A 20,372-nucleotide genomic window follows, 5' to 3' on the forward strand; every position below is an offset into this window, starting at 1 on the left:
ATGAAGTGATTGTAAAATACTGCAGATGCTGGTAGTCTTAAATAATTTTGTAATTGTTAACTATTACTTATTAATTTTCATTCCTTTTTATTTCAGTCAGTAAATCAATAAACTTAAATATGCATATAATGAAACCTCTTAAGTAATCTTGCTTAAGGAATACATAAATAATCTATTGTTAAAGAAATAAAATATTTAAAGTTTTAGTGAGTAAGTGCACAGAATAAATCCGCTTGATTAGGACTGAAAGCTGAGCTAAATAATAACTAATCATAGATACACCAAATAGGAAATTAGGCAATCGCTTATGTCATGTTGGAACTAACCTTAATTTTAAGCTTCATAATTTAAAATAGCTGTTATTTCTATTTGCAGCAAATAATTTTTAAATTCATTTGTGGGATGTGGGTGTCACTGGATGGCCAGCATTTATTGCCTGTCCCGAGTCGCCCTTTAAAAGGTGGTGGTGATCTGCCTTCTTAAACCGCTGCAGTGCACCTGCTCTGGGTTGACCAGTAATACCATTCAGGAGGGAGTTCCAGGATTTTGACCCAGCAAGTGAAGGAATGGTTATATATTTCCAAGTCACGATCAAGAGTGGCTTGGTGGAGAATTTGAAGGTGATGGCATTCCCATGTATCTGCTGCCCTTATCCTTCTCAATAGAAGTGGTCATAGGTGTGGAAGGTGCTGTTGCCAATTCTTTGGTGAATTTTTACAATGCATCTTGTAGATTATACACACTTCTGCAACTCAGTGGTGGTAGTGGAGGGAGTGGATGTTATGTCAATCAAGCAGGCTGCTTTAATCTTGGATGGTGTCAAACTTCTTGAGTGTTGTTCGAGCTGCTCCCATCCAGGCAAGTTGGGAGTATTCCATCACACTCCTGAGTTGTGCCTAGTAGATGATGGGCAAGCTTTGGGGAGTTGTGGTGAGTTACTTGCCACAGTATTCTGAGCCTCTGACCTGCTCTCAGAACAACTATGTTTATGTGGAGAGTCTAGTTGAATTTCTGGTCAATGGTCACCCCAAAAATGTTGATAGATGGGGACTCAGTGATGAGAACACCACTGAATGTCAATGGGTGATGGTTTGATTGTCTCAATGAGATGGCGATAGCCTGGCATTTGTGTGGCACAAATGATACTTGCCATGTCTGCCCAAACCTGGATACTGTCCAGACCTTGCTGTGTTTGAACATGGACTGCTTCAGAGTCTGAGCACAAATGGTGCTGAACTTTGTGCAATCATCAGCATACATCTCCACTCTGACCTTATGAATGAGGAAGGTCATTGATGAAGCAGCTGAAGATGGTTGGGCTGAGGACACTATCCTGAGGAACACCTGCAGGGATGTCTTGGAGCTCAGATGACTGACCTCCAACAGCCAGAAAATTCCTCGGTGCAAGGTATGACTCCAACTAGTGGAGAATTGGATACATATTTATTCCAGTTTTGCTAGGACTCCTTGATGCCACACACAGTCAAATGGTGCCTTGATTTCAAGGGCTGTCACTCATCTCTGGAATTTCGCTATGTTGCCCATGTTTGAATAAAGGCTGTAACAAGGTCAGGTACTGAATGGCCCTGGCAGAACCCAAACTGGGCATCACTGAGCAGGTTATTGCTGAGCAGATGCTGCAAGATAGCACTGTTGATCACACTTTCCATCACTTGACTGATGATCAAGAGCAGATTGATGGATGGTAATTGGCTGGGTTGGATTTGTCCTGCTCTTTATGTACAGTACATACCTGGGAAATTGTCCACACTGGTCAGGTAGGTGCCTGCGTTGTAACTTTATGTAGCACAAGTCTTCAGTACTATTGCTGGAATGTTGTCCTAGTCTTTGCAGTATCCATTTCTTGATATCACCTGGAGTGAATCGAATTAGCTGAAGACGGTATCCATCATAATGGGGACCACTGGAGGAGTCCGAGATGAATCATCCAGTCGGCACTCCTTGCTGAAGATTGCAACAAATCTCAGCCTTATCTTATGCACTAATATGCTAGACTCTTCCAGCATTGAGGATGGAGATATTTGTGGAGCCTTCTCCTCCAGTAAGTTATTTAATTGTTCACCGACAGTCACAACTGGCTGTGGCAAGACTGCAGAGTCATGGAGTCATACACTGATCGAGTGCTCAGATCTGATCCATTGGCTGTGGGATTGCTATGATGTTTGGCATGCATGTAGTTCTGTTTGGTAGCTTCACCAGGTTGATACCTCACTTTTGGGTATGCGTGGTGCTACTTCTGACATGTCCTCCTACATTATCCATTGAACCAGGGTTGAACACCTGTCTTGATGGTAATGGTCAAGTTGGGGGGGGGGGGTATGTTTTTTCCCCTCTTGTTGGTTCCCTCACCACCTGCTGCAGACCCAATCTAGCAACTATGTCCTTTAGGACCTGACCAGCTCAATCAGTAGTACTGCTGCCAACCCAATCTTGGTGGTGGATGCTGAAATCCCCCACCCAGAGTACATTTTGTTATTCAACATGGAGAAAGACCGATTCAACAGCCAAGGGAGGATAGTACGAAGTAAACAGCATGAAGTTTCTTTGCCCATATTTAACCTGAAGCCACCAAACTTCATGGGGTCCAAAGTCAATGTTGAGGATTCCAGTGCAACTCCCTCCCAACTATATACCACTGTTCCACCACCTCTGCTGGGTTTATCCTGCCAGTGGCACAGGATATATCCAGGGATGGTGATAGTGATGTCCAGGAGATTGCTTGCAAGGAATAATTCCATAAGTATAACTACATCAGGCTGTTACTTAACTAATCTGAGACACAGCTCTCCTAATTTTGGCACTAGCTCCCAGACGTTATTGAGGAGGACTTTGCAGGGTCAACAGGGCTGTTCTGCTGTTGTCTTTTCCGGTGCCTAGATTGATGCCAGGAGATGTGTCTGTTTTCATTTCTTTGAGACTTTGTAAGGATGGTACAATTGAATGGCTTGCTAAGATATTTCAGAGGGCAACTGAGAGTCAACCACATTGCTGTGGGTCTGAAGTCACACTTAAGCCAGACCAGGTGAGGATGGAAGATTTCCTTCCCTGAAGGACATTAGAGAATTTTTCATTGCATGAATGTTCATTCTGTGCTGTTTCGCTATTGCTACTTCATACAAATTAATCGATTATTCTTTTGCTTAGAAAAATATGATTGAATAACTAACAATAATTATTTAAGTCAAAAGTCACAAAAAGCGCAACATAAACTGATATGTTTCTATTTGCATTTTTAACAAAAGCTGAGGTTCCAATACTGGCAGCCACTTGCAACGGAAAATGTTGTGCGAACAGTCAGAACTAAGCACTTGGAAAATGCTGTCTTCTTACATTGTAATGAAGAACAGTATGGAGGATTTAAAGATAGCACTGGAATAGCAATCTCGGAAAGCAATATTAGAATACCTAAAGTGTTAGGAAGTGAATCAGTGTCCACAATTGTTTGTGCATTATAAGATAGCATTGGAGTTCAGCCCTGAAGGCAGCATCAGTTATGTGCAGAGTGCTAAGAAGAGTATCTATGTCCATGATTCACTGTCAGTGTTCAGCGGAGCAATGGAAGCAGCAACAGGTTGTACACAAGTTGGTACATTACTCCAGTTTTTCTAACATTATCTTTTAAAAGAGACTGTTGAATAGCAGCATTAAGTCAGTCATCTGGCAATTACCTTAGACACAGGAAGAAAAAATGGAAAACTTGAATTTGACCCTTAATTTTTGACTACTACACTGTGATCTTTTAGTTTCTTCCCCTAACAGGAAATCAGTAAGAAAAACCAAAGGGTCTGCCTCATCTCATACCTTCTGACTTAAGCCTCCATTCTCAAATATTGACCCTGTAATGACACCCCAGCAAGTGTACTGAAATGACCAGAAGATCATTCATTCTTCGTATAAGAATGCAAACATACCGACGCAAGACCAATGCTGTCTCAAACTTCCTACCGCTCCCATATACAGCAACAGGTTGTCTCCATACATTTACTAAATTTATAACACTTTTCCCTTTGTTTAGTATTAATGTTAATAATTAAAAGAGCCAAGCACAGTTAGTAAACAAGCCAGGTTATTTTCTTGGTTCCAAATCATCTTTGATCAGATCAGTGGAACATCATCTGTAGAAATTCATAGAAGTTTCAATAAATGAATAAAGTAACTGTTTTTGAATTAAAATTTTAGTTTAGATCTTTTATAACTCAATCTAATAGCTCTTACCTTTTCCAAAGTTTCAATACGTTGTTTCAGCAATCGATTTTCTGTGCGTAACCTCTAAAAAGAAGTAAATACATACATAATATTATCTCCTGTTTTAAAACATACTTCAGAATGTTAAGCAAACTGTACAATACAGGTTGTATAAATCTGTCTAGCTTTGCTTGCAGCTTTCCTTATTTTTCATTAAGCACAAAACCATGCCCATTCTAATGTGTAAGCAAAACTTACAAAAAACCAAAGGCAGATCTTCAGGAATATCTTGCATCACGAAAGAAGAAAAACATGTCTAAAAAGATGGAGTGTTGTAGGTGCTGAACATTCAAGGTTACAAACTGATCAGAAAAGATGGAGAACACAAAAATGAAGGTGGGGTGGCAGTACTAGCATATTCATTTTGTGACAGTGTCGAAGCACAATGGACAGATCACACTACTGGGGATATTCTAAATGCCTCTGGAGATAGAGAGAGAGAAGTGGGAGCAAATTTGTGGGATAACAAATGTGCAGGAACTGTAGAGTGATCTTTAATATTAATTGACTGAGACTAATGGGAAAGGAGGGTGAGGAATTTCTGAAATGCATTCAGAACTTCCTTGACCATCATCTTTTCAGGTGAACTAGAAATATAGTTGCTCTGGTCCTGGTAAATGAGGTGAGCCCAGTATCTGTGGAAAAACATTGGGCAGCATTGCGTCACAAGGTTTAAATTAGTAATTGAGAAGAGCAAGGACCAATTTGAAGTACAGTTTCCAAAATGGAAGAAAAACTATAATGGAACATTAGCTCATCTTTAACTAAGTGTCATGAAGTTGTTGGTGCATACTGTACCTTTAAGAGAGAGTGAATGCTGAGAGATTACAAAGGACCTGTGTATATGACTTGATGGCAGTCTCAGAGTGTATTGGAAAATTGAAAATATGTAACATTTGGCTGTGGAATGGATACCTGAGTTTTGGTTGCTGTTTTGACAACAATTCGAATTTAAGCAATCAGTTTAAATTATGCCCCAGGATTCTGAAACCCAATTGAGTTTGAACTTATTGCTTTGCCAGCATCAGACTGACAATCCAATGTTGGGGATATAAAAATGCAGACATTTGAAAACTGCAGAGACAGCAACTGCCATTGAGAAGGGCCCTAGGAGTTAGGAAACACTCTCTAATAAAGGTGCCTTTTCATATGAAACATATTTGCAGTAAAAAGAAAGACGACCACCCAGGGAGATCATCAGCCAGAAGACGACAGACACGGAAGACGACAGTGGCGATATGGTTTTGAAATTAAGTTGGTGCAATTTTAATGTGTCTTATTGGAACAGCATATTGTTATAGAGTTGGAGGCAGATAATAAGCAGTTAAGAGAAAGGGGGCTTACAGTTATGAATATTTGCTTAATGTTCACTTTTAGAATTAGAGTTAAAAATAAATTGATGTTATTTTCTTTAAATAGTAGAATTTGGGAGTTCTCGGTCACTCATTTTAACAGATTATGAGACAAGGTGAGCTTTTCTGGGTGTTTGGTTTAATTAACAGAAGGGTTCACCACCCTGTCACAACAGAAGAGATGTTTCAGGTATTTTCCAACGAGAGAGTAAGGTGGGGTACCAACACAAAAGCTCCTTGAATGATAAGGATGATACAGAATGTGATGAAAAGAAAGAAAAAGAGGATCTATTATGTCAGTTAAATTCTCAAAACGACAATTAGGACAAATGCACTAATGTGAAAGGGGAAGTGAAGAAAATATTACTAACACTTAACATTTTACAAAAAACCTCTACCAACATGTAAATAGTAAGTAGGTAGTAAGAAGTGCAGTGAGACCATTTCAGGACAAAGCAGATGATAGAAGCTTAAGGAAGCACAAGGCAAATCTCAAAATTATATCGATGTTTACAAATGAGACAGATTGCTGTAAGAAATATTGGTAGAAGCAGAGACAGTACAGATTATGCATGGGATGAACACAGAGGCATGATGTACCAGAAAGGATACCCATGCTTAAAGTGAATAGATCAGCAGGTTCGGCTGTCTTGCATCGATGAATGCTGCCTGGACTGGAGTGCATGTGTTATGAAGAAAGGTTGAGGGAGCTAAAGCTTTTCTCATTGGAGTAAAGATGGTTAAAAGGTAACTTGATAGAGCTGTACAAGATGATGAGAAACACAGATAGAGTGAATAGTCAGACACTTTTTCCCAAGGCAGAAATAGCTATCACAAGGATGCATAATTTTAAGATGATTGGAGGAAGGTTTAAGGGAGATGTCAGAGGTTGGTTCTTTACATGGAGAATGATGAGTGTGTGGAAATGCACTGTCAGCGGTGATAACAGAGTTAGATACACTAGAGACATTTAAATGACTCTTGGATAGATACATGGATGTTAGTAAAATAAAGGGTACGTAGGTCGGTTTGACCTTAGAGTAGGATAAAAGGTTGGCATATCATCAAGGGCCTGCACTGTTCTATGTTCTATAAGGTTTTAGAAACGATAATCGGGGGGGAAAAAAAAGTAACGGACTTGAAGAAGTTTGTGTTAATAAGGAAAATTATGCTTGTCTAATCTAACTAACTTGGCGGATGTTTCAGAATGCAATCAGCATCCACAGAACTGTCACAGCACAGAAACAACTATTTACTGAGAGATAGCGGTGAAAAGGAAAATTGAATAGGAATGGGAAGAAACAATGAAAAAGACACAAATTTCAAAATGAAGCATAATGATGAGGGAAATAGTCAATGCCATTAATACTATTCTACCACACAGTGACTTATTTCCTTAAAGCAAATTGTTTATCTGGACAGATAGAAAAGTCTCAGAGAGAAACTTTAAGTGGGTTGTTTCTCAACATTAAGCTTTGTGCTCCTGGTGTAATTTACCTACCTCAGCAATTGAGTGGAGTATTTCAAAATTTACCTTAATTTCTACTTGCTCTTCCATCTCCTTATTTTTTATTGTAGTGTATTCCTTTTCCAACCTGATAATAAGAAGTATATTCATCTAGCATGTGGAACATTGTTAATGCACACCAGATAAAATATAAAGACATATATCAAAATGTTTTGATACAGCACTATTCTAAGAAGCCATACTTTCAACTCAGCAAAATTCACATTGCCACATATTTTCCAGCGCTCATTAGAAAAATGTGCATTCACATCAGGGGGAAAGCTGCCTGACTCAATATGTTTCGTGCTTCTGTTCTCCTTACTCACTTAAAGGAATTTCTGAATACGTGTACACAATGATACAGAGTTGTAACAACATGATTATTCTGAAAATAACAGCATCAATGTTATGTATATGTAAGCTATATTTAATACCTACTTTTTCATCTTCTTTGCATTGTACTTAGTTTGATAAGCTGCTTGAATTAACTTGTCAGGTGCACTGTCAAACTGATGTGGAATGACCTTTTGAAAATGCTAGTGCAAAAATTATATAGATCTAGTTAATATATATTTTTTAAAATATTATACAAGTTACAAAAAAAATCAGTTTTTAAAAACAGAAACATTAAGTTAATTTATTCTTACCTGCAACATTCCCTCCATATCAAGCTGCATCAGTTCTGCCTGATTGGCCTGTAATATTGCTATTCCAACACGAAAAACAATCTCAAGACCCTAGAAAATATAAAAACAGCGAAATCTGAATAAAAATGAATACATATAATTTTCTTTCACTTACTCTGGACATAAGAATAAGAAATTATTGGCACGCCACTATAGCAACTGGTAACATTCAGTGATTCAATATATAGCAAAGTGAATAAGTTTGAATAATTGCACAGGTACTTACCTCTGACATGAAAATGTCAAATAATCTTGTAGCAACGGGTAGTGGAAATGTAGTCAGAAAGATAGTAAGGAACCAGGAAGATGAGTACATGGAGGTGTGGAAACTCTGGGATTGAAAGTGCACAGAGAGTTCTGGCAGTTGTTCCTGTGTGTACAAAACAAATTAACCAACAGAGTCAGGAAACATGGCTGCCTGATTCAACTTGAACTACTCACATTTCAATCTTTTTGTGGTGGTTTTATGATCACTGGCTCCAGCTTGATTTTTGTAGACCACATACTCAAGTGTCAAGTCAATATAATTTTGAACAGCTAAGGTAAGACAGTTTGTTTTAAAATTACTTACCGGTAGCGGGCAGCGGTGTTTTTTTCTCTCTTTACAGGAAGAGCAGGAGCAGCAGGGGGAAGTGACGAAGACCGGAGGGGCAGCCGGGAAGGAAAGCAGCGAGTATAAATACTCACCCTTCGACGCCAACGGTCACTTTGAGTGCGAGCAGCAGCTAAGGTAAGACAGTTTGTTTTAAAATTACTTACCGGTAGCGGGCAGCGGTGTGTTTTTTTTCTCTCTTTACAGAAAGAGCGGGAGCAGCAGGGGGAAGTGACGAAGATCGGAGGGGCAGCCGGGGGTAGGTTTTTTTTCCTTTTAAAAGCGTGCAGGAGAAGAACCCGAGGCACTACAGAGGTAGTGTCTCCCACCCGCCCTCCTCCTCTAACCTAAATAATATGACCCATTGTGGTAAGTAGGTAAGTGCTGCATTTTGCTTGTTGTATTCTTTAGACCCAGTTTTTTTTTTATAAAAGGTTACTTTCAGAGGGATGGCAGTGAAGGCAGTGCAATGTTCCTCTTGCAACATGTTTGAGGTGAGGGATGCCATGGACGTCCCTGCTGATAACACTTGCAGGAAGTGCACCCATCTCCAGCTCCTCCAAGACCGTGTTAGGGAACTGGAGCTGGAGTTGGATGAACTTAGGATCATTCGGGAGGCAGAGGGGGTCATAGATCGGAGCTTTAGGGAAGTAGTAACTCCAAAGATGGCAGATAGATGGGTGACAGTGAGGGGGACTGGGAGGAAGCAGCCAGTGCAGGGACCCCCTGCGGCCGTTCCCCTCAAGAACAAGTATACCGTTTTGGATACTTGTGGGGGGGACGACTTACCAGGGGTAAGTAACGGGGCTCAGGCCTCTGGCACGGAGCCTGTCCCCGTTACTCAGAAGGGAAGGGTGGAGAAGAGCAGAGCAATAGTAATTGGGGACTCGATAGTTCGGGGCACAGATAGGAGGTTTTGTGGGAACGAGAGAGACTCACGTTTGGTATGTTGCCTCCCAGGTGCAAGGGTACGTGATGTCTCTGATCGTGTTTTCCGGGTCCTTAAGGGGGAGGGGGAGCAGCCCGAAGTCGTGGTCCACATTGGCACCAATGACATAGGTAGGAGGAGCGCTGAGGATGTTAGGCAGGCTTTCAGGGAGCTAGGTTGGAAGCTCAGAGTTAGAACGAACAGAGTTGTTGTCTCTGGTTTGTTACCCGTGCCACGTGATAGAAAGTCAAGGAATAGGGAGAGAGAACAGTTAAATGCGTGGCTACAGGGATGGTGCAGGAGGGAGGGATTCCGGTATTTGGATAACTGGGGTTCTTTCTGGGGAAGGTGGGACCTCTATAAACAGGATGGTCTACACCTGAACCTGAGGGGCACCAGTATCCTTGGTGGGAGGTTTGCTCGTGCTCTTGGGGGGGGGTTTAAACTAACTCTGCAGGGGCATGGGAACCCAGACTGTAGCTTTAGGGTTAGTGGTGCTGGAAGAGCACAGCAATTCAGGCAGCATCTGAGGACAGGCAAAATCGACGTTTCGGGCAAAAGCCCTTCATCAGGAATAAAGGCAGAGAGCCTGAAGCATGGAGAGATAAGCTAGAGGAGGGTGGGGGTGGGGAGAGAGTAGCATAGAGTACAATAGGTCAGTGGGGAAGGAGATGAAGGTGATAGGTCAGGGAAGAGAGGGTGGAGTGGATAGGTGGAAAAGGAGCTGGGCAGGTCGGACAAGTCCGGACAAGTCGAGTTGCTGGAGGTTAGAAACTAGGATGAGGTGGGGGAAGGGGAAATGAGGAAACTGTTGAAATCCACATTGATGCCCTGGGGTTGAAGTGTTCCGAGGCGGAAGATGAGGCGTTCTTCCTCCAGGCGTCTGGTGGTGAGGGAGCGGCGGTGGAGGAGGCCCAGCACCTCCATATCCTCGGCAGAGTGGGAGGGGGAGTTGAAATGTTGAGCCACTGGGCGATTTGGTTGATTGATGCGGGTGTCTCTGAGATGTTCCCTAAAGCGCTCTGCCAGGAGGCGCCCAGTCTCCCCAATGTAGAGGAGACCGCATCGGGAGCAACGGATACAATAGATGATATTAGTGGATGTGCAGGTAAAACTTTGATGGATGTGGAAGGCTCCTTTAGGGCCTTGGATGGAGGTGAGGGAGGAGGTGTGGGCACAGGTTTTACAGTTCCTGCGGTGGCAGGGGAAAGTGCCAGGATGGGAGGGTGGGTCGTAGGGGGGCGTGGACCTGACCAGGTAGTCACGGAGGGAACGGTCTTTGCGGAAGGAGGAGAGGGGTGGGGAGGGAAATATATCCCTGGTGGTGGGGTCTGTTTGGAGATGGCGGAAATGTCGGCGGATGATTTGGTTTATGCGAAGGTTGGTAGGGTGGAAGGTGAGCACCAGGGGCGTTCTGTCCTTGTTGCGGTTGGAGGGGTTGGGTCTGAGGGCGGAGGTGCGGGATGCGGATGAGATGCGTTGGAGGGCATCTTTAACCACGTGGGATCAATCAAAGTTTTACCTGCACATCCACTAATATCATCTATTGTATCCGTTGCTCCCGATGCGGTCTCCTCTACATTGGGGAGACTGGGCGCCTCCTGGCAGAGCGCTTTAGGGAACATCTCAGAGACACCCGCATCAATCAACCAAATCGCCCAGTGGCTCAACATTTCAACTCCCCCTCCCACTCTGCCGAGGATATGGAGGTGCTGGGCCTCCTCCACCGCCGCTCCCTCACCACCAGACGCCTGGAGGAAGAACGCCTCATCTTCCGCCTCGGAACACTTCAACCCCAGGGCATCAATGTGGATTTCAACAGTTTCCTCATTTCCCCTTCCCCCGCCTCATCCTAGTTTCTAACCTCCAGCAACTCGACTTGTCCGGACTTGTCCGACCTGCCCAGCTCCTTTTCCACCTATCCACTCCACCCTCTCTTCCCTGACCTATTACCTTCATCTCCTTCCCCACTGACCTATTGTACTCTATGCTACTCTCTCCCCACCCCCACCCTCCTCTAGCTTATCTCTCCATGCTTCAGGCTCTCTGCCTTTATTCCTGTTGAAGGGCTTTTGCCCGAAACGTCGATTTTGCCTGTCCTCGGATGCTGCCTGAATTGCTGTGCGCTTCCAGCACCACTAATCCAGAATCTGGTTTCCAGCATCTGCAGTCATTGTTTTTACCTTGTAGCTTTAGGGTGCAGGACCTGGAGTGTAGGGAGGTTAGGAACATGGCATCAATTTCAAAGGAGGGTGCCTGTAAACAGGAAAGTGGTTTGAAGTGTGTATACTTCAATGCAAGAAGTATACGAAATAAGGTAGGTGAACTTGCAGCGTGGGTTGGTACCTGGGACTTCGATGTTGTGGCTATTACGGAGACATGGGTAGAACAGGGACAGGATTGGCTGCTGCAGGTTCCAGGGTTTAAATGTTTTAGTAGGGTCAGAGCTGGGGGTAAAAGAGGGGGAGGTGTGGCATTGCTTGTCAAAGATAGTATTACAGCTGTGGAAAGGACGATGGATGAGGACTCGCCATCTGAGGTAGTTTGGGCTGAAGTTAGGAATAGGAAAGGTGAGCTCACCCTGTTAGGAGTTTTTTACAGGCCGCCTAATAGTCCTAGAAACGTAGAAGAAAGGATTGCGAGGATGATTCAAGAGAAGAGTGAAAGTAATAGGGTGGTTGTTATGGGGGACTTTAACTTTCCTGATATTAATTGGGAAAGCTATAGCTCAAGTTCATTAGATGGGTCAGTGTTTGTCCAATGTGTGCAGGAGGGTTTCCTGACACAATATGTAGATAGGCCAACAAGAGGTGAGGCCATACTGGATTTGGTTCTGGGTAATGAACCAGGTCAGGTGTTAGAATTAGAGGTAGGTGAGCACTTTGGGGACAGTGACCACAATTCGGTGACTTTTACTCTAGTGATGGAGAGGGATAAGTATGCACTACAGGGCAAGAGTTATAGATGGGGGCAGGGAAATTATGATGCTGTGAGGCATGACTTAGGATGTGTGGCCTGGAAAAGTAAGCTTCAAGGCAAGGGTGTAATTGATATGTGGAGCTTGTTCAAGGAGCAACTATTGAGTGTCCTTGATAAGTATGTGCCCGTCAGGCAGGGAGGAAAGGGTCGTGTGAGGGAGCCGTGGTTTAATAAGGAATTGGAATCCCTTGTTAAATGGAAGAGGGCGGCCTATGTAAAGATGAGGCGTGAAGGTTCAATTGGGGCGATTGAGAGTTATAAGGTAGCCAGGAAGGACCTGAAGAGAGAGCTAAGAGCAGCAAGGAGGGGACATGAAAGGTCCTTAGTTGGTAGGATTAGAGAAAACCCTAAGGCTTTCTATAGGTATGTCAGGAATAAAAGAATGACTAGGGTAGGAATAGGTCCAGTCAAGGATAGTAGTGGGAAGTTGCGTGTGGAGGCTGAAGAGATTGGGGAGACACTGAATGAATACTTTTCGTCAGTATTCAATCAGGAACAGGACATTGTTGTCAATGTGAGTACTGAGTCACAATTAAGTAGAATGGATGGCTTTGAGGTATGTAGGGAAGAGGTGTTGGAAATTCTGGAAAGGGTGAAAATAGATAAGTCCCCTGGGCCTGATGGCATTTATCCTAGGATTCTCTGGGAAGCAAGGGAGGAGATTGCAGAGCCATTGGCCTTGATTTTTATGTCCTCGTTGTCTACAGGAGTAGTGCCAGAAGATTGGAGGCTAGCAAATGTGGTTCCCTTGTTCAAGCAGGGGAGTAGGGATAACCCTAGCAACTATAGGCCGGTGAGTCTCACTTCTGTTGTGGGCAAAATCTTAGAGAGAATTGTAAGGGATAGGATTTATGAACATCTGGATAGGAATAATGTGATCAAGGATAGTCAGCATGGTTTTGTAAAGGGCAGGTCATGCCTCACAAACCTATTGAATTCTTTGAGAAGGTGACTAAGGAGGTGGACGAGGGGAAAGCAGTAGATGTGGTGTATATGGATTTTAGTAAGGCGTTTGATAAGGTTCCCCATGGTAGACTACTGCAAAAAATACGGAGGTATGGCATTGAGGGTGAGTTGGAGGTTTGGATTAGGAGTTGGCTGGCTGGAAGAAGACAGAGGGTAGTAGTTGATGGCAAAGGTTCATCTTGGAGTGCCGTCACTAGCGGTGTTCCGCAAGGATCTGTTTTGGGACCATTGCTGTTTGTCATTTTTATAAATGACCTGGAGGAGGGGTTAGAAGGTTGGGTGAGCAAGTTTGCGGATGATACGAAAGTCGGAGGAGTTGTTGACAGTGAGGAAGGATGTGGCAGGTTACAGCGGGATATAGATAAGCTGCAGAACTGGGCAGAAAGGTGGCAAATGGAGTTCAATGTAGCTAAGTGTGAGGTGATTCACTTTGGTAAGAGTAATAAAAAGATGGGCTACTGGGCTAAGGGTCGGATACTTGGTAGTGTGGATGAGCAGAGGGATCTTGGTGTCCATGTACACAAATCTTTGAAAGTTGCCACCCAGGTAAATAGTGCGGTGAAGAAGGCATATGGCGTACTGGCTTTTATTGGTAGAGGAATTGAGTTCCGGAGTACTGAGGTCATGTTGCAGTTGTATAAGACTCTGGTGCGGCCGCATCTGGAGCATTGTGTGCAGTTTTGGTCGCCATACTATAGGAAGGATGTGGAGGCACTGGAACGGGTGCAGAGGAGGTTTACCAGGATGTTGCCTGGTATGGTAGAAAGATCGTATGAGCAAAGGCTGAGGCACTTGGGGTTGTTTTCATTGGAGAAAAGAAGGTTTGGGGTGACTTGATAGAGGTGTATAAGATGATTAGGGGTTTAGATAGGGTCGACAGTGAGAATCTTTTTCCACGTATGGAGTCAGCTATTACAAGGGGGCAAAGCTTTAAATTGAGGGGGGTTAGGTATAGGACAGATGTTAGGGGTAGGTTCTTCACTCAGCGAGTCGTGAGTTCATGGAATGCCCTGCCAGTAGCAGTGGTGGACTCTCCCTCATTATGGGCATTTAAGCGGGCATTGGATAGGCATATGGAGGATAGTGGGCTAGTGTAGGTTAGGTGGGCTTGGATCGGCGCAACATCGAGGGCCGAAGGGCCTGTACTGCGCTGTATTCTTCTATGTTCTATGAACGAAAATGAGAAACCCAGTAAATCTAAAACCAAACTATTTTTAATAAGTCAATTGCTCTGAGCCATTAAATACCCTGCTCATTCTTTAGCATTGTCTGAATTGCAAGGAATAATCGTCTTTCAAAATTGTTGCCCTTTTCCAAGAGATCATGGATAGCACAAAAAGACAAATATGCATTAAGAACATAAAACTAGTCACTGATCTAATTTGCAAAGTAAATTAAATTTTCAATTCACACTGTTAAACAAAGAGCAGACCAAATTGATTTACTGGTGTTAAGACTTTTAACAAGCTAACTTTAAGCAGCTGCTAAATATATTTACACATTAATTTCATTTCATTTCACCCTTCTTACCTGTATCATCCACTCAAATTGATACATACAAAGACCTAGCTCGGCCATACTCGGTTTGAAAAGTTCTCTGAGACGGTAGTCTTGCATTAACTTGACAAAAACACAAAATGCTTCCTCCTCTGGCATCTTCACAAGGGAAAACAGAGATGCATTGAGACTGTAAGGTTCCAAGGAAAGTAAATTCATACTTTCCACACTTAAAATTTCAAATTTTACAAAACATGTGAAACAAATCTCTTCAATCAAACTTTTAATTTTATTTTGGCTAGTCCTTAATGGATAAAGCTCTTTTATTCTACAATTAACTGGAAATAATAGCATCGTAAATTAAGCCTCCACAACTTAATCAAGCTAATATTTAAAAGACTGCACCTACATTATTCTACAACTACTATTGTATTAAATTAAAATGTTGGTTAGATAGCATCATGAAATAAAACAAAAACTGTGGATGCTGGATGAAACAAGAATAGAATTTTCTGGCAAAACTCAGGAGGTCTGGCAGCATCTGTGGGAAGAAAGCAGAGCTCATGTTTTGAATTTTGTTGAAAAGTCACCAGACACAAAACATTAACCCTGTTTTTTTCATACAGGTGCTGCCAGAACTGCTGAGTTTCTCCAACAATTCCTGTAGGTATTACCATACTTGGTTTTAGAGGCTAACTAAGATATTTACTTTGAAAATTCTGGGGGTAAAAGACTTATAAAAGGTGACTTTGAAACATCAAGAATTTTAGCAAAAACGTGTTTCCTTTCTTTCATTTTTCATCAATTTTCTTCACTCTCTTCTCTTACTGAAGACTTTAACATCATTTTGAGAAACAGTTTCAATGATATCAGGCAGCTTCAAGTATCTTGTCCAAGTGGTCACTGTCAAAATAATGAAGCATTATACATTATACTACCCCAAAGGTTGCTGCCAAATTGTCCTGACCCAATGCCCAACACAGGTGTTTTCAATGGCGGGCTATAGATTATGCAGTTTGGAGTTTCAATTTTGGTCCACTTGCAAATCTTAAAAAGTGGAGTGGACAGGAAAAGTGGAGGTACTTGACAGGATACATACTGGATGCCTCTCCGAGCTGGGTAATTTATAAATTGAGATTGCATCTGAACATGGACTGCCTTCTGTAAGTCCAAATACAACAACACATCGACTGGTTCCCCTCTATCATTTCTGGGTGAGACTTCCTCCAAAAACTGTAATAAATTAGCCAGACATGATTTTCCTTTCATGAAGCCATGCTGACTCTGCTTGATTAGATTATGGTTTTCCAAATTTTCTGCTATTACTTCCTTAATAATTGATTCCAACAATAGATGATAGGTTAATTGGCACATGGTTACTTACTTATGGCCTATTTCCCATTTTGGCAGATTTCCAACCCTCTGGAACTTCTCTAAAACCCAAGGATTATTTTTAGAAAGATACAGCCAAAGCACCTACTATGTCTGTAACTACTTCCTTTAAGAGCCTTGGATGCAACCAATCAGGGCCTGTGGACGTACCTAATGTTCGCCCCATTAGTTTGTCTAATATTACTTCATTAATGATAGTGATGGTACTTGATTCATCCTCCAAGAGATGTGGATGCTTAACAATTGAGTATATTTGAGACATGGGTAGGAACCTTTTTGGTTACACAGAAAACAAACAGATTTGCAAGATCAATGAATTGAGATAGAAGGTCACACATGATCTGGCCTACTCCAATTCTTTTTTCTCTGCTCTGAATACCTCAGCACCTTTTTGTGACGTCTTACAATTCTCGTAGTGTACCCCAAATGCACTGAACCAAGAGAAAAGCAAATCAGCAGCTGCCATATGGGACCCTGATACTCATATCAAAAACAACATTCAAACAAGCATTACAATTCCCCAAGGATAGTGACTTATGATCTAAAAGCAAAATACCTGCATAAGTAGTAGTCCAACTATAAAAGCACTCCCTTGACAATAACCAACTTCACGATCTACTAGCGAATAGGCCTACAAAGAAAAATAAATTATGTTTTGATGAATTGATATGAAGGTGATTTGTAAACTAACTAATTTACCGGAAATAAATGATGTGTCATGTATTTGTGCACAGAAACTGCAATGTTTTATTTTCTCCCCACGTGCAATTGTAACAAAACAAAACAAATAATTGTGTTGGTAACTAAATTAGTTTACTTTTTAAGCATTTCAACATATAAGATGACCATCAATTGACTTTTATTCAGACAGATAGAAACTGATCCCTAATTGCTGGATTTTTACCAACTATTTATAAAAGTATTCAATTGAAAAACAATTGGTAACAGCCAATCAAACTTGAAAAAAAATCCTCGAAACATACAACCATAAGCATTAACAAGAAACGCACTTCCAAACATTTACAGAACTTTGAAGTTATTGCCTACAGAGTCAGAAAGTCATAGAGTCAGAGATGTACAGCATGGAAACAGACCCTTCGGTCCAACCTGTCCACGCCGACCAGATATCCCAACCCAATCTAGTCCCACCTGCCAGCACCCGGCCCATATTCTTCCAAACCTCTCCTATTCAGATACCCATCCAAATGGCTCTTAAATGTTGCAATTGTACCAGCCTCCACCACATCTTCTGGCAGCTCATTCCATATCTATACCACCCTCTGCGTGAAAACGTTGCCCCTTGGGTCTCTTTTATATCTTTCCCCTCTCACCCTAAACCTATGCCTTCTAGTTCTGGACTCCCCGACCCCAGGGAAAAGACTTTGTCTATTTATCCTATCCATGCCCCTCATGATTTTGTAAACCTCAAAGGTCACCCCTCAGCCTCCGACGCTTCAGGGAAAACAGCCCCAGCCTGTTCAGCCTCTCCCTATAGCTCAAATCCTCCAACCCTGGCAATATCCTTGTAAATCTTTTCTGAACCCTTTCAAGTTTCACAACATCGTTCCGATAGGAAGGAGACCAGAATTGCACACAATATTCCAAAGGTGGCCTAACCAATGTCCTGTACAGCCGCAACATGATCTCCCAACTCCTGTATTCAATATTCTGACCAATAATGGAAAGCATACCAAACGCCTTCTTCAGTATTCGGGTAAGCTAACAAGAACACCACCTCCTAAAAAAAAGAATAACTTTCATAATTGGCATTGTGGGCAGTCTGCTATTTTGCAGCTGAGCAAATTTAGGACATTGCACTAGGGCCTTTCTTCTGCGAGAGATCACTGATTTATGAAGTCCAACTTTATTTTCCAGCCTGATGCATGATATATAAACAGAAAAAATGGCCTCTCTATACTATCAGGCTACCAGTCCCAGAGACAGCATGGAAAAGCATCATACTGTGTAAGACTAGTGGAGGAAAGAAACAATGAATGAGGGTTAACAACATGCACAATTACATATTAAAAATATGAGCAATTTCCTTTCCAAGTAAACTGAAGAAAATGTTGAGATATGCCTGCTTTCATTTACCAATGAAACCACAAAAAGAATGAAAAACTATCATAAGGGACATTTCTATGGAGGTTTTTAGTGCAATGTGGGCTTCGCTGGTGAGCTGCCTTCTTGAACCTTGCAGTGAGCATGCTGTAGGTGGAACCACAATGCCCTGGGGAAAGGAATTCCAGGATTTTGACCCTCTGACAGTGAAGGAATAGCGATATATTTCCAAGTCAGGATGGTGAGCGGCTTGGAGGGGTAACGTGCAAGTGGTGATGTTCCCATGTACCTGCTGCTCTTGATCTTTTTATCTAATTGGCTTTGGGTTTGGAAGGTATTGCCTAAGGATCTTTGGTGAACTTCTGCAGTGCATCTTGTAGACAGTAAACACTCCTGCTACTCAGCATCAGTGGCAGAGGAAGTGGATGTGGTGCCAATCAAGCAGGCTGCTTTGTCCTGGATGGTATCAAGCTTCTGGAGTTGTAACTGGAGCTACGACCCTCAAGGCAAGTAGGGAGTTTTCCATCAAAGTCCTGACTTGTGCTTTGTAAATGATGGACAGGCTTTGGGGAATTAGGAGGGGAGTTTCTCGCCATAGCATTCCTAGCCTCTCACCTGCACTTGTACCCAACTCTGTTCATGTGGAGAGTCCAGTTGAGTTTCTGGTCAATGGTAACCCCCAGGATGTCGTTGGTGGGACATGCAGTGATGGGTTTACCATTGAATGTCAAGGGGCAGTAGTTAAGATGATCGCTTATCAGAGATGGTCATAGCCTTACTTGCCACTTGTCATTCCAAATCTGAATAATGACCAGATCTTGTCCAGTTGCATTTGAAAATGGACTGCCTCAATATCTAAGGAGTCACAAGTGGTTCTGGCCATTATGCAATCATTGGCAGACATATCCACTCTGACCTTAAGATCATTGATGAAGCAGCTGAAGATAGTCGGGCCAAGGATGCTACCCTGAGGAAATCCTGCAGTGATTGTCTTGAAGCTAAGATGACTGACCTCAACAACCATGACAAAATTCCTATGTGCCACTTATGATTCCAACCAACAGAGTGTTTCTCCCCACAACCATGAGTCCAGCTCTACTTGGACTTCTTGATGCCACATTTGGTTGAATGAGGCATGCTATCACTCAGATCTCATCTTGAGGGGAGGGGATGACCTAGTAGTAGTACTGGTAGACTATTATTCCAGAAAGTCAACTAATGTTCTGGGGATCTGGTTTGAATCCCATGACGGCAGATGGTGAAATCGAAATTCAATTAAAATTAAGAGTCTATTAATTACCGAGAAGCTATTGTCAGAAAATCCCATCTGGCTCACTAATATCTTTTGGAGAAGGAAATCTGTCATTCTCATGCAATCTGGCCTACACATGACTCCAGACCCACAATAATGTGGTTGACTCTCAACTACTTCGGTTGTGGGAAAAGGGTCGGAATGGGTTACAAGAGATAGGATTTATAATCATCTAGAAAGGAATAAGTTGATTAGGAATAGTCAACATGGTTTTGTGAAGGTGTGTCATAAACCTCATTGAGTTCTTTGAGAAGATGACCAAATAGGTGGATGAGGGTAAAGCGGTTGATGTGGTGGATATGGATTTCAGTAAGGTACTTCTGGATGCTGTTTTCGTTCGAGAGAAGGTTGAGAAGTGACTTAATTGAGACATAGGAGATAATTAGAGAGTTAGATACGTTGGACAGTGAGAGCCTTTTTCCTCAGATGGTGATGTCTAGTACGAGAGGACATAGCTTCAAATTGAGGGGTGAGAGACATAGGACAGATTTCAGAGGTAGTTTCTTTATTCCGTTCTCGTCCATATGCCTATTCAATGACCATTTAAATACCTGTCAAGTTGGCGAGTCTACTACTGTTGCAGGAAGTGTGCGCCACATCCTTACTACTCTCTGAGTAAAGAAAGTGTAGGTTAGATGGGCTTCAGACTGATTTCACAGGTCGGCGCAACATTGAGGATCGAAGGGCCTGTACTGCGCTTTAATGTTCTACCCTCTGAAATGGCCTAGCAATCTGTACACTTTACACTCCTCCTTACAGCATCAGCTTTGTCTTATATCACTCCCCTTCCTTCTCTGCCTTTGCCTGCACCTTCTTTCTCTTCCGAGTGGACTT

At 42.4% G+C, this 20,372-nt stretch overlaps 1 protein-coding gene across 7 annotated transcripts in view; it reads right to left on the reverse strand.

The window, feature by feature from the left end:
* evi5b (ecotropic viral integration site 5b) overlaps nucleotides 1-20,372 on the reverse strand; it is a 295,151-nt gene that overhangs the window by 160,258 nt on the left and 114,521 nt on the right. For all 7 annotated transcript variants that reach the window (XM_043698800.2, XM_043698798.2, XM_043698802.2 and 4 more), the window contains 7 exons: nucleotides 16,722-16,796; nucleotides 14,807-14,932; nucleotides 8,038-8,181; nucleotides 7,773-7,862; nucleotides 7,564-7,661; nucleotides 7,153-7,213; nucleotides 4,237-4,290 (listed from right to left, as the gene is read on the reverse strand). In XM_043698800.2, coding sequence (XP_043554735.2) covers nucleotides 4,237-4,290; nucleotides 7,153-7,213; nucleotides 7,564-7,661; nucleotides 7,773-7,862; nucleotides 8,038-8,181; nucleotides 14,807-14,932; nucleotides 16,722-16,796 — 648 coding nt within the window. The remainder of the gene's footprint in view (nucleotides 1-4,236; nucleotides 4,291-7,152; nucleotides 7,214-7,563; nucleotides 7,662-7,772; nucleotides 7,863-8,037; nucleotides 8,182-14,806; nucleotides 14,933-16,721; nucleotides 16,797-20,372) is intronic.

The sequence above is a fragment of the Chiloscyllium plagiosum genome, unplaced genomic scaffold, assembly GCF_037043375.1.
Source record: "Chiloscyllium plagiosum isolate Xiang-an unplaced genomic scaffold, Cpla_swu_hap1 HiC_scaffold_9, whole genome shotgun sequence".
In the NCBI taxonomy this organism is placed as follows: Eukaryota; Metazoa; Chordata; class Chondrichthyes; order Orectolobiformes; family Hemiscylliidae; genus Chiloscyllium; species Chiloscyllium plagiosum.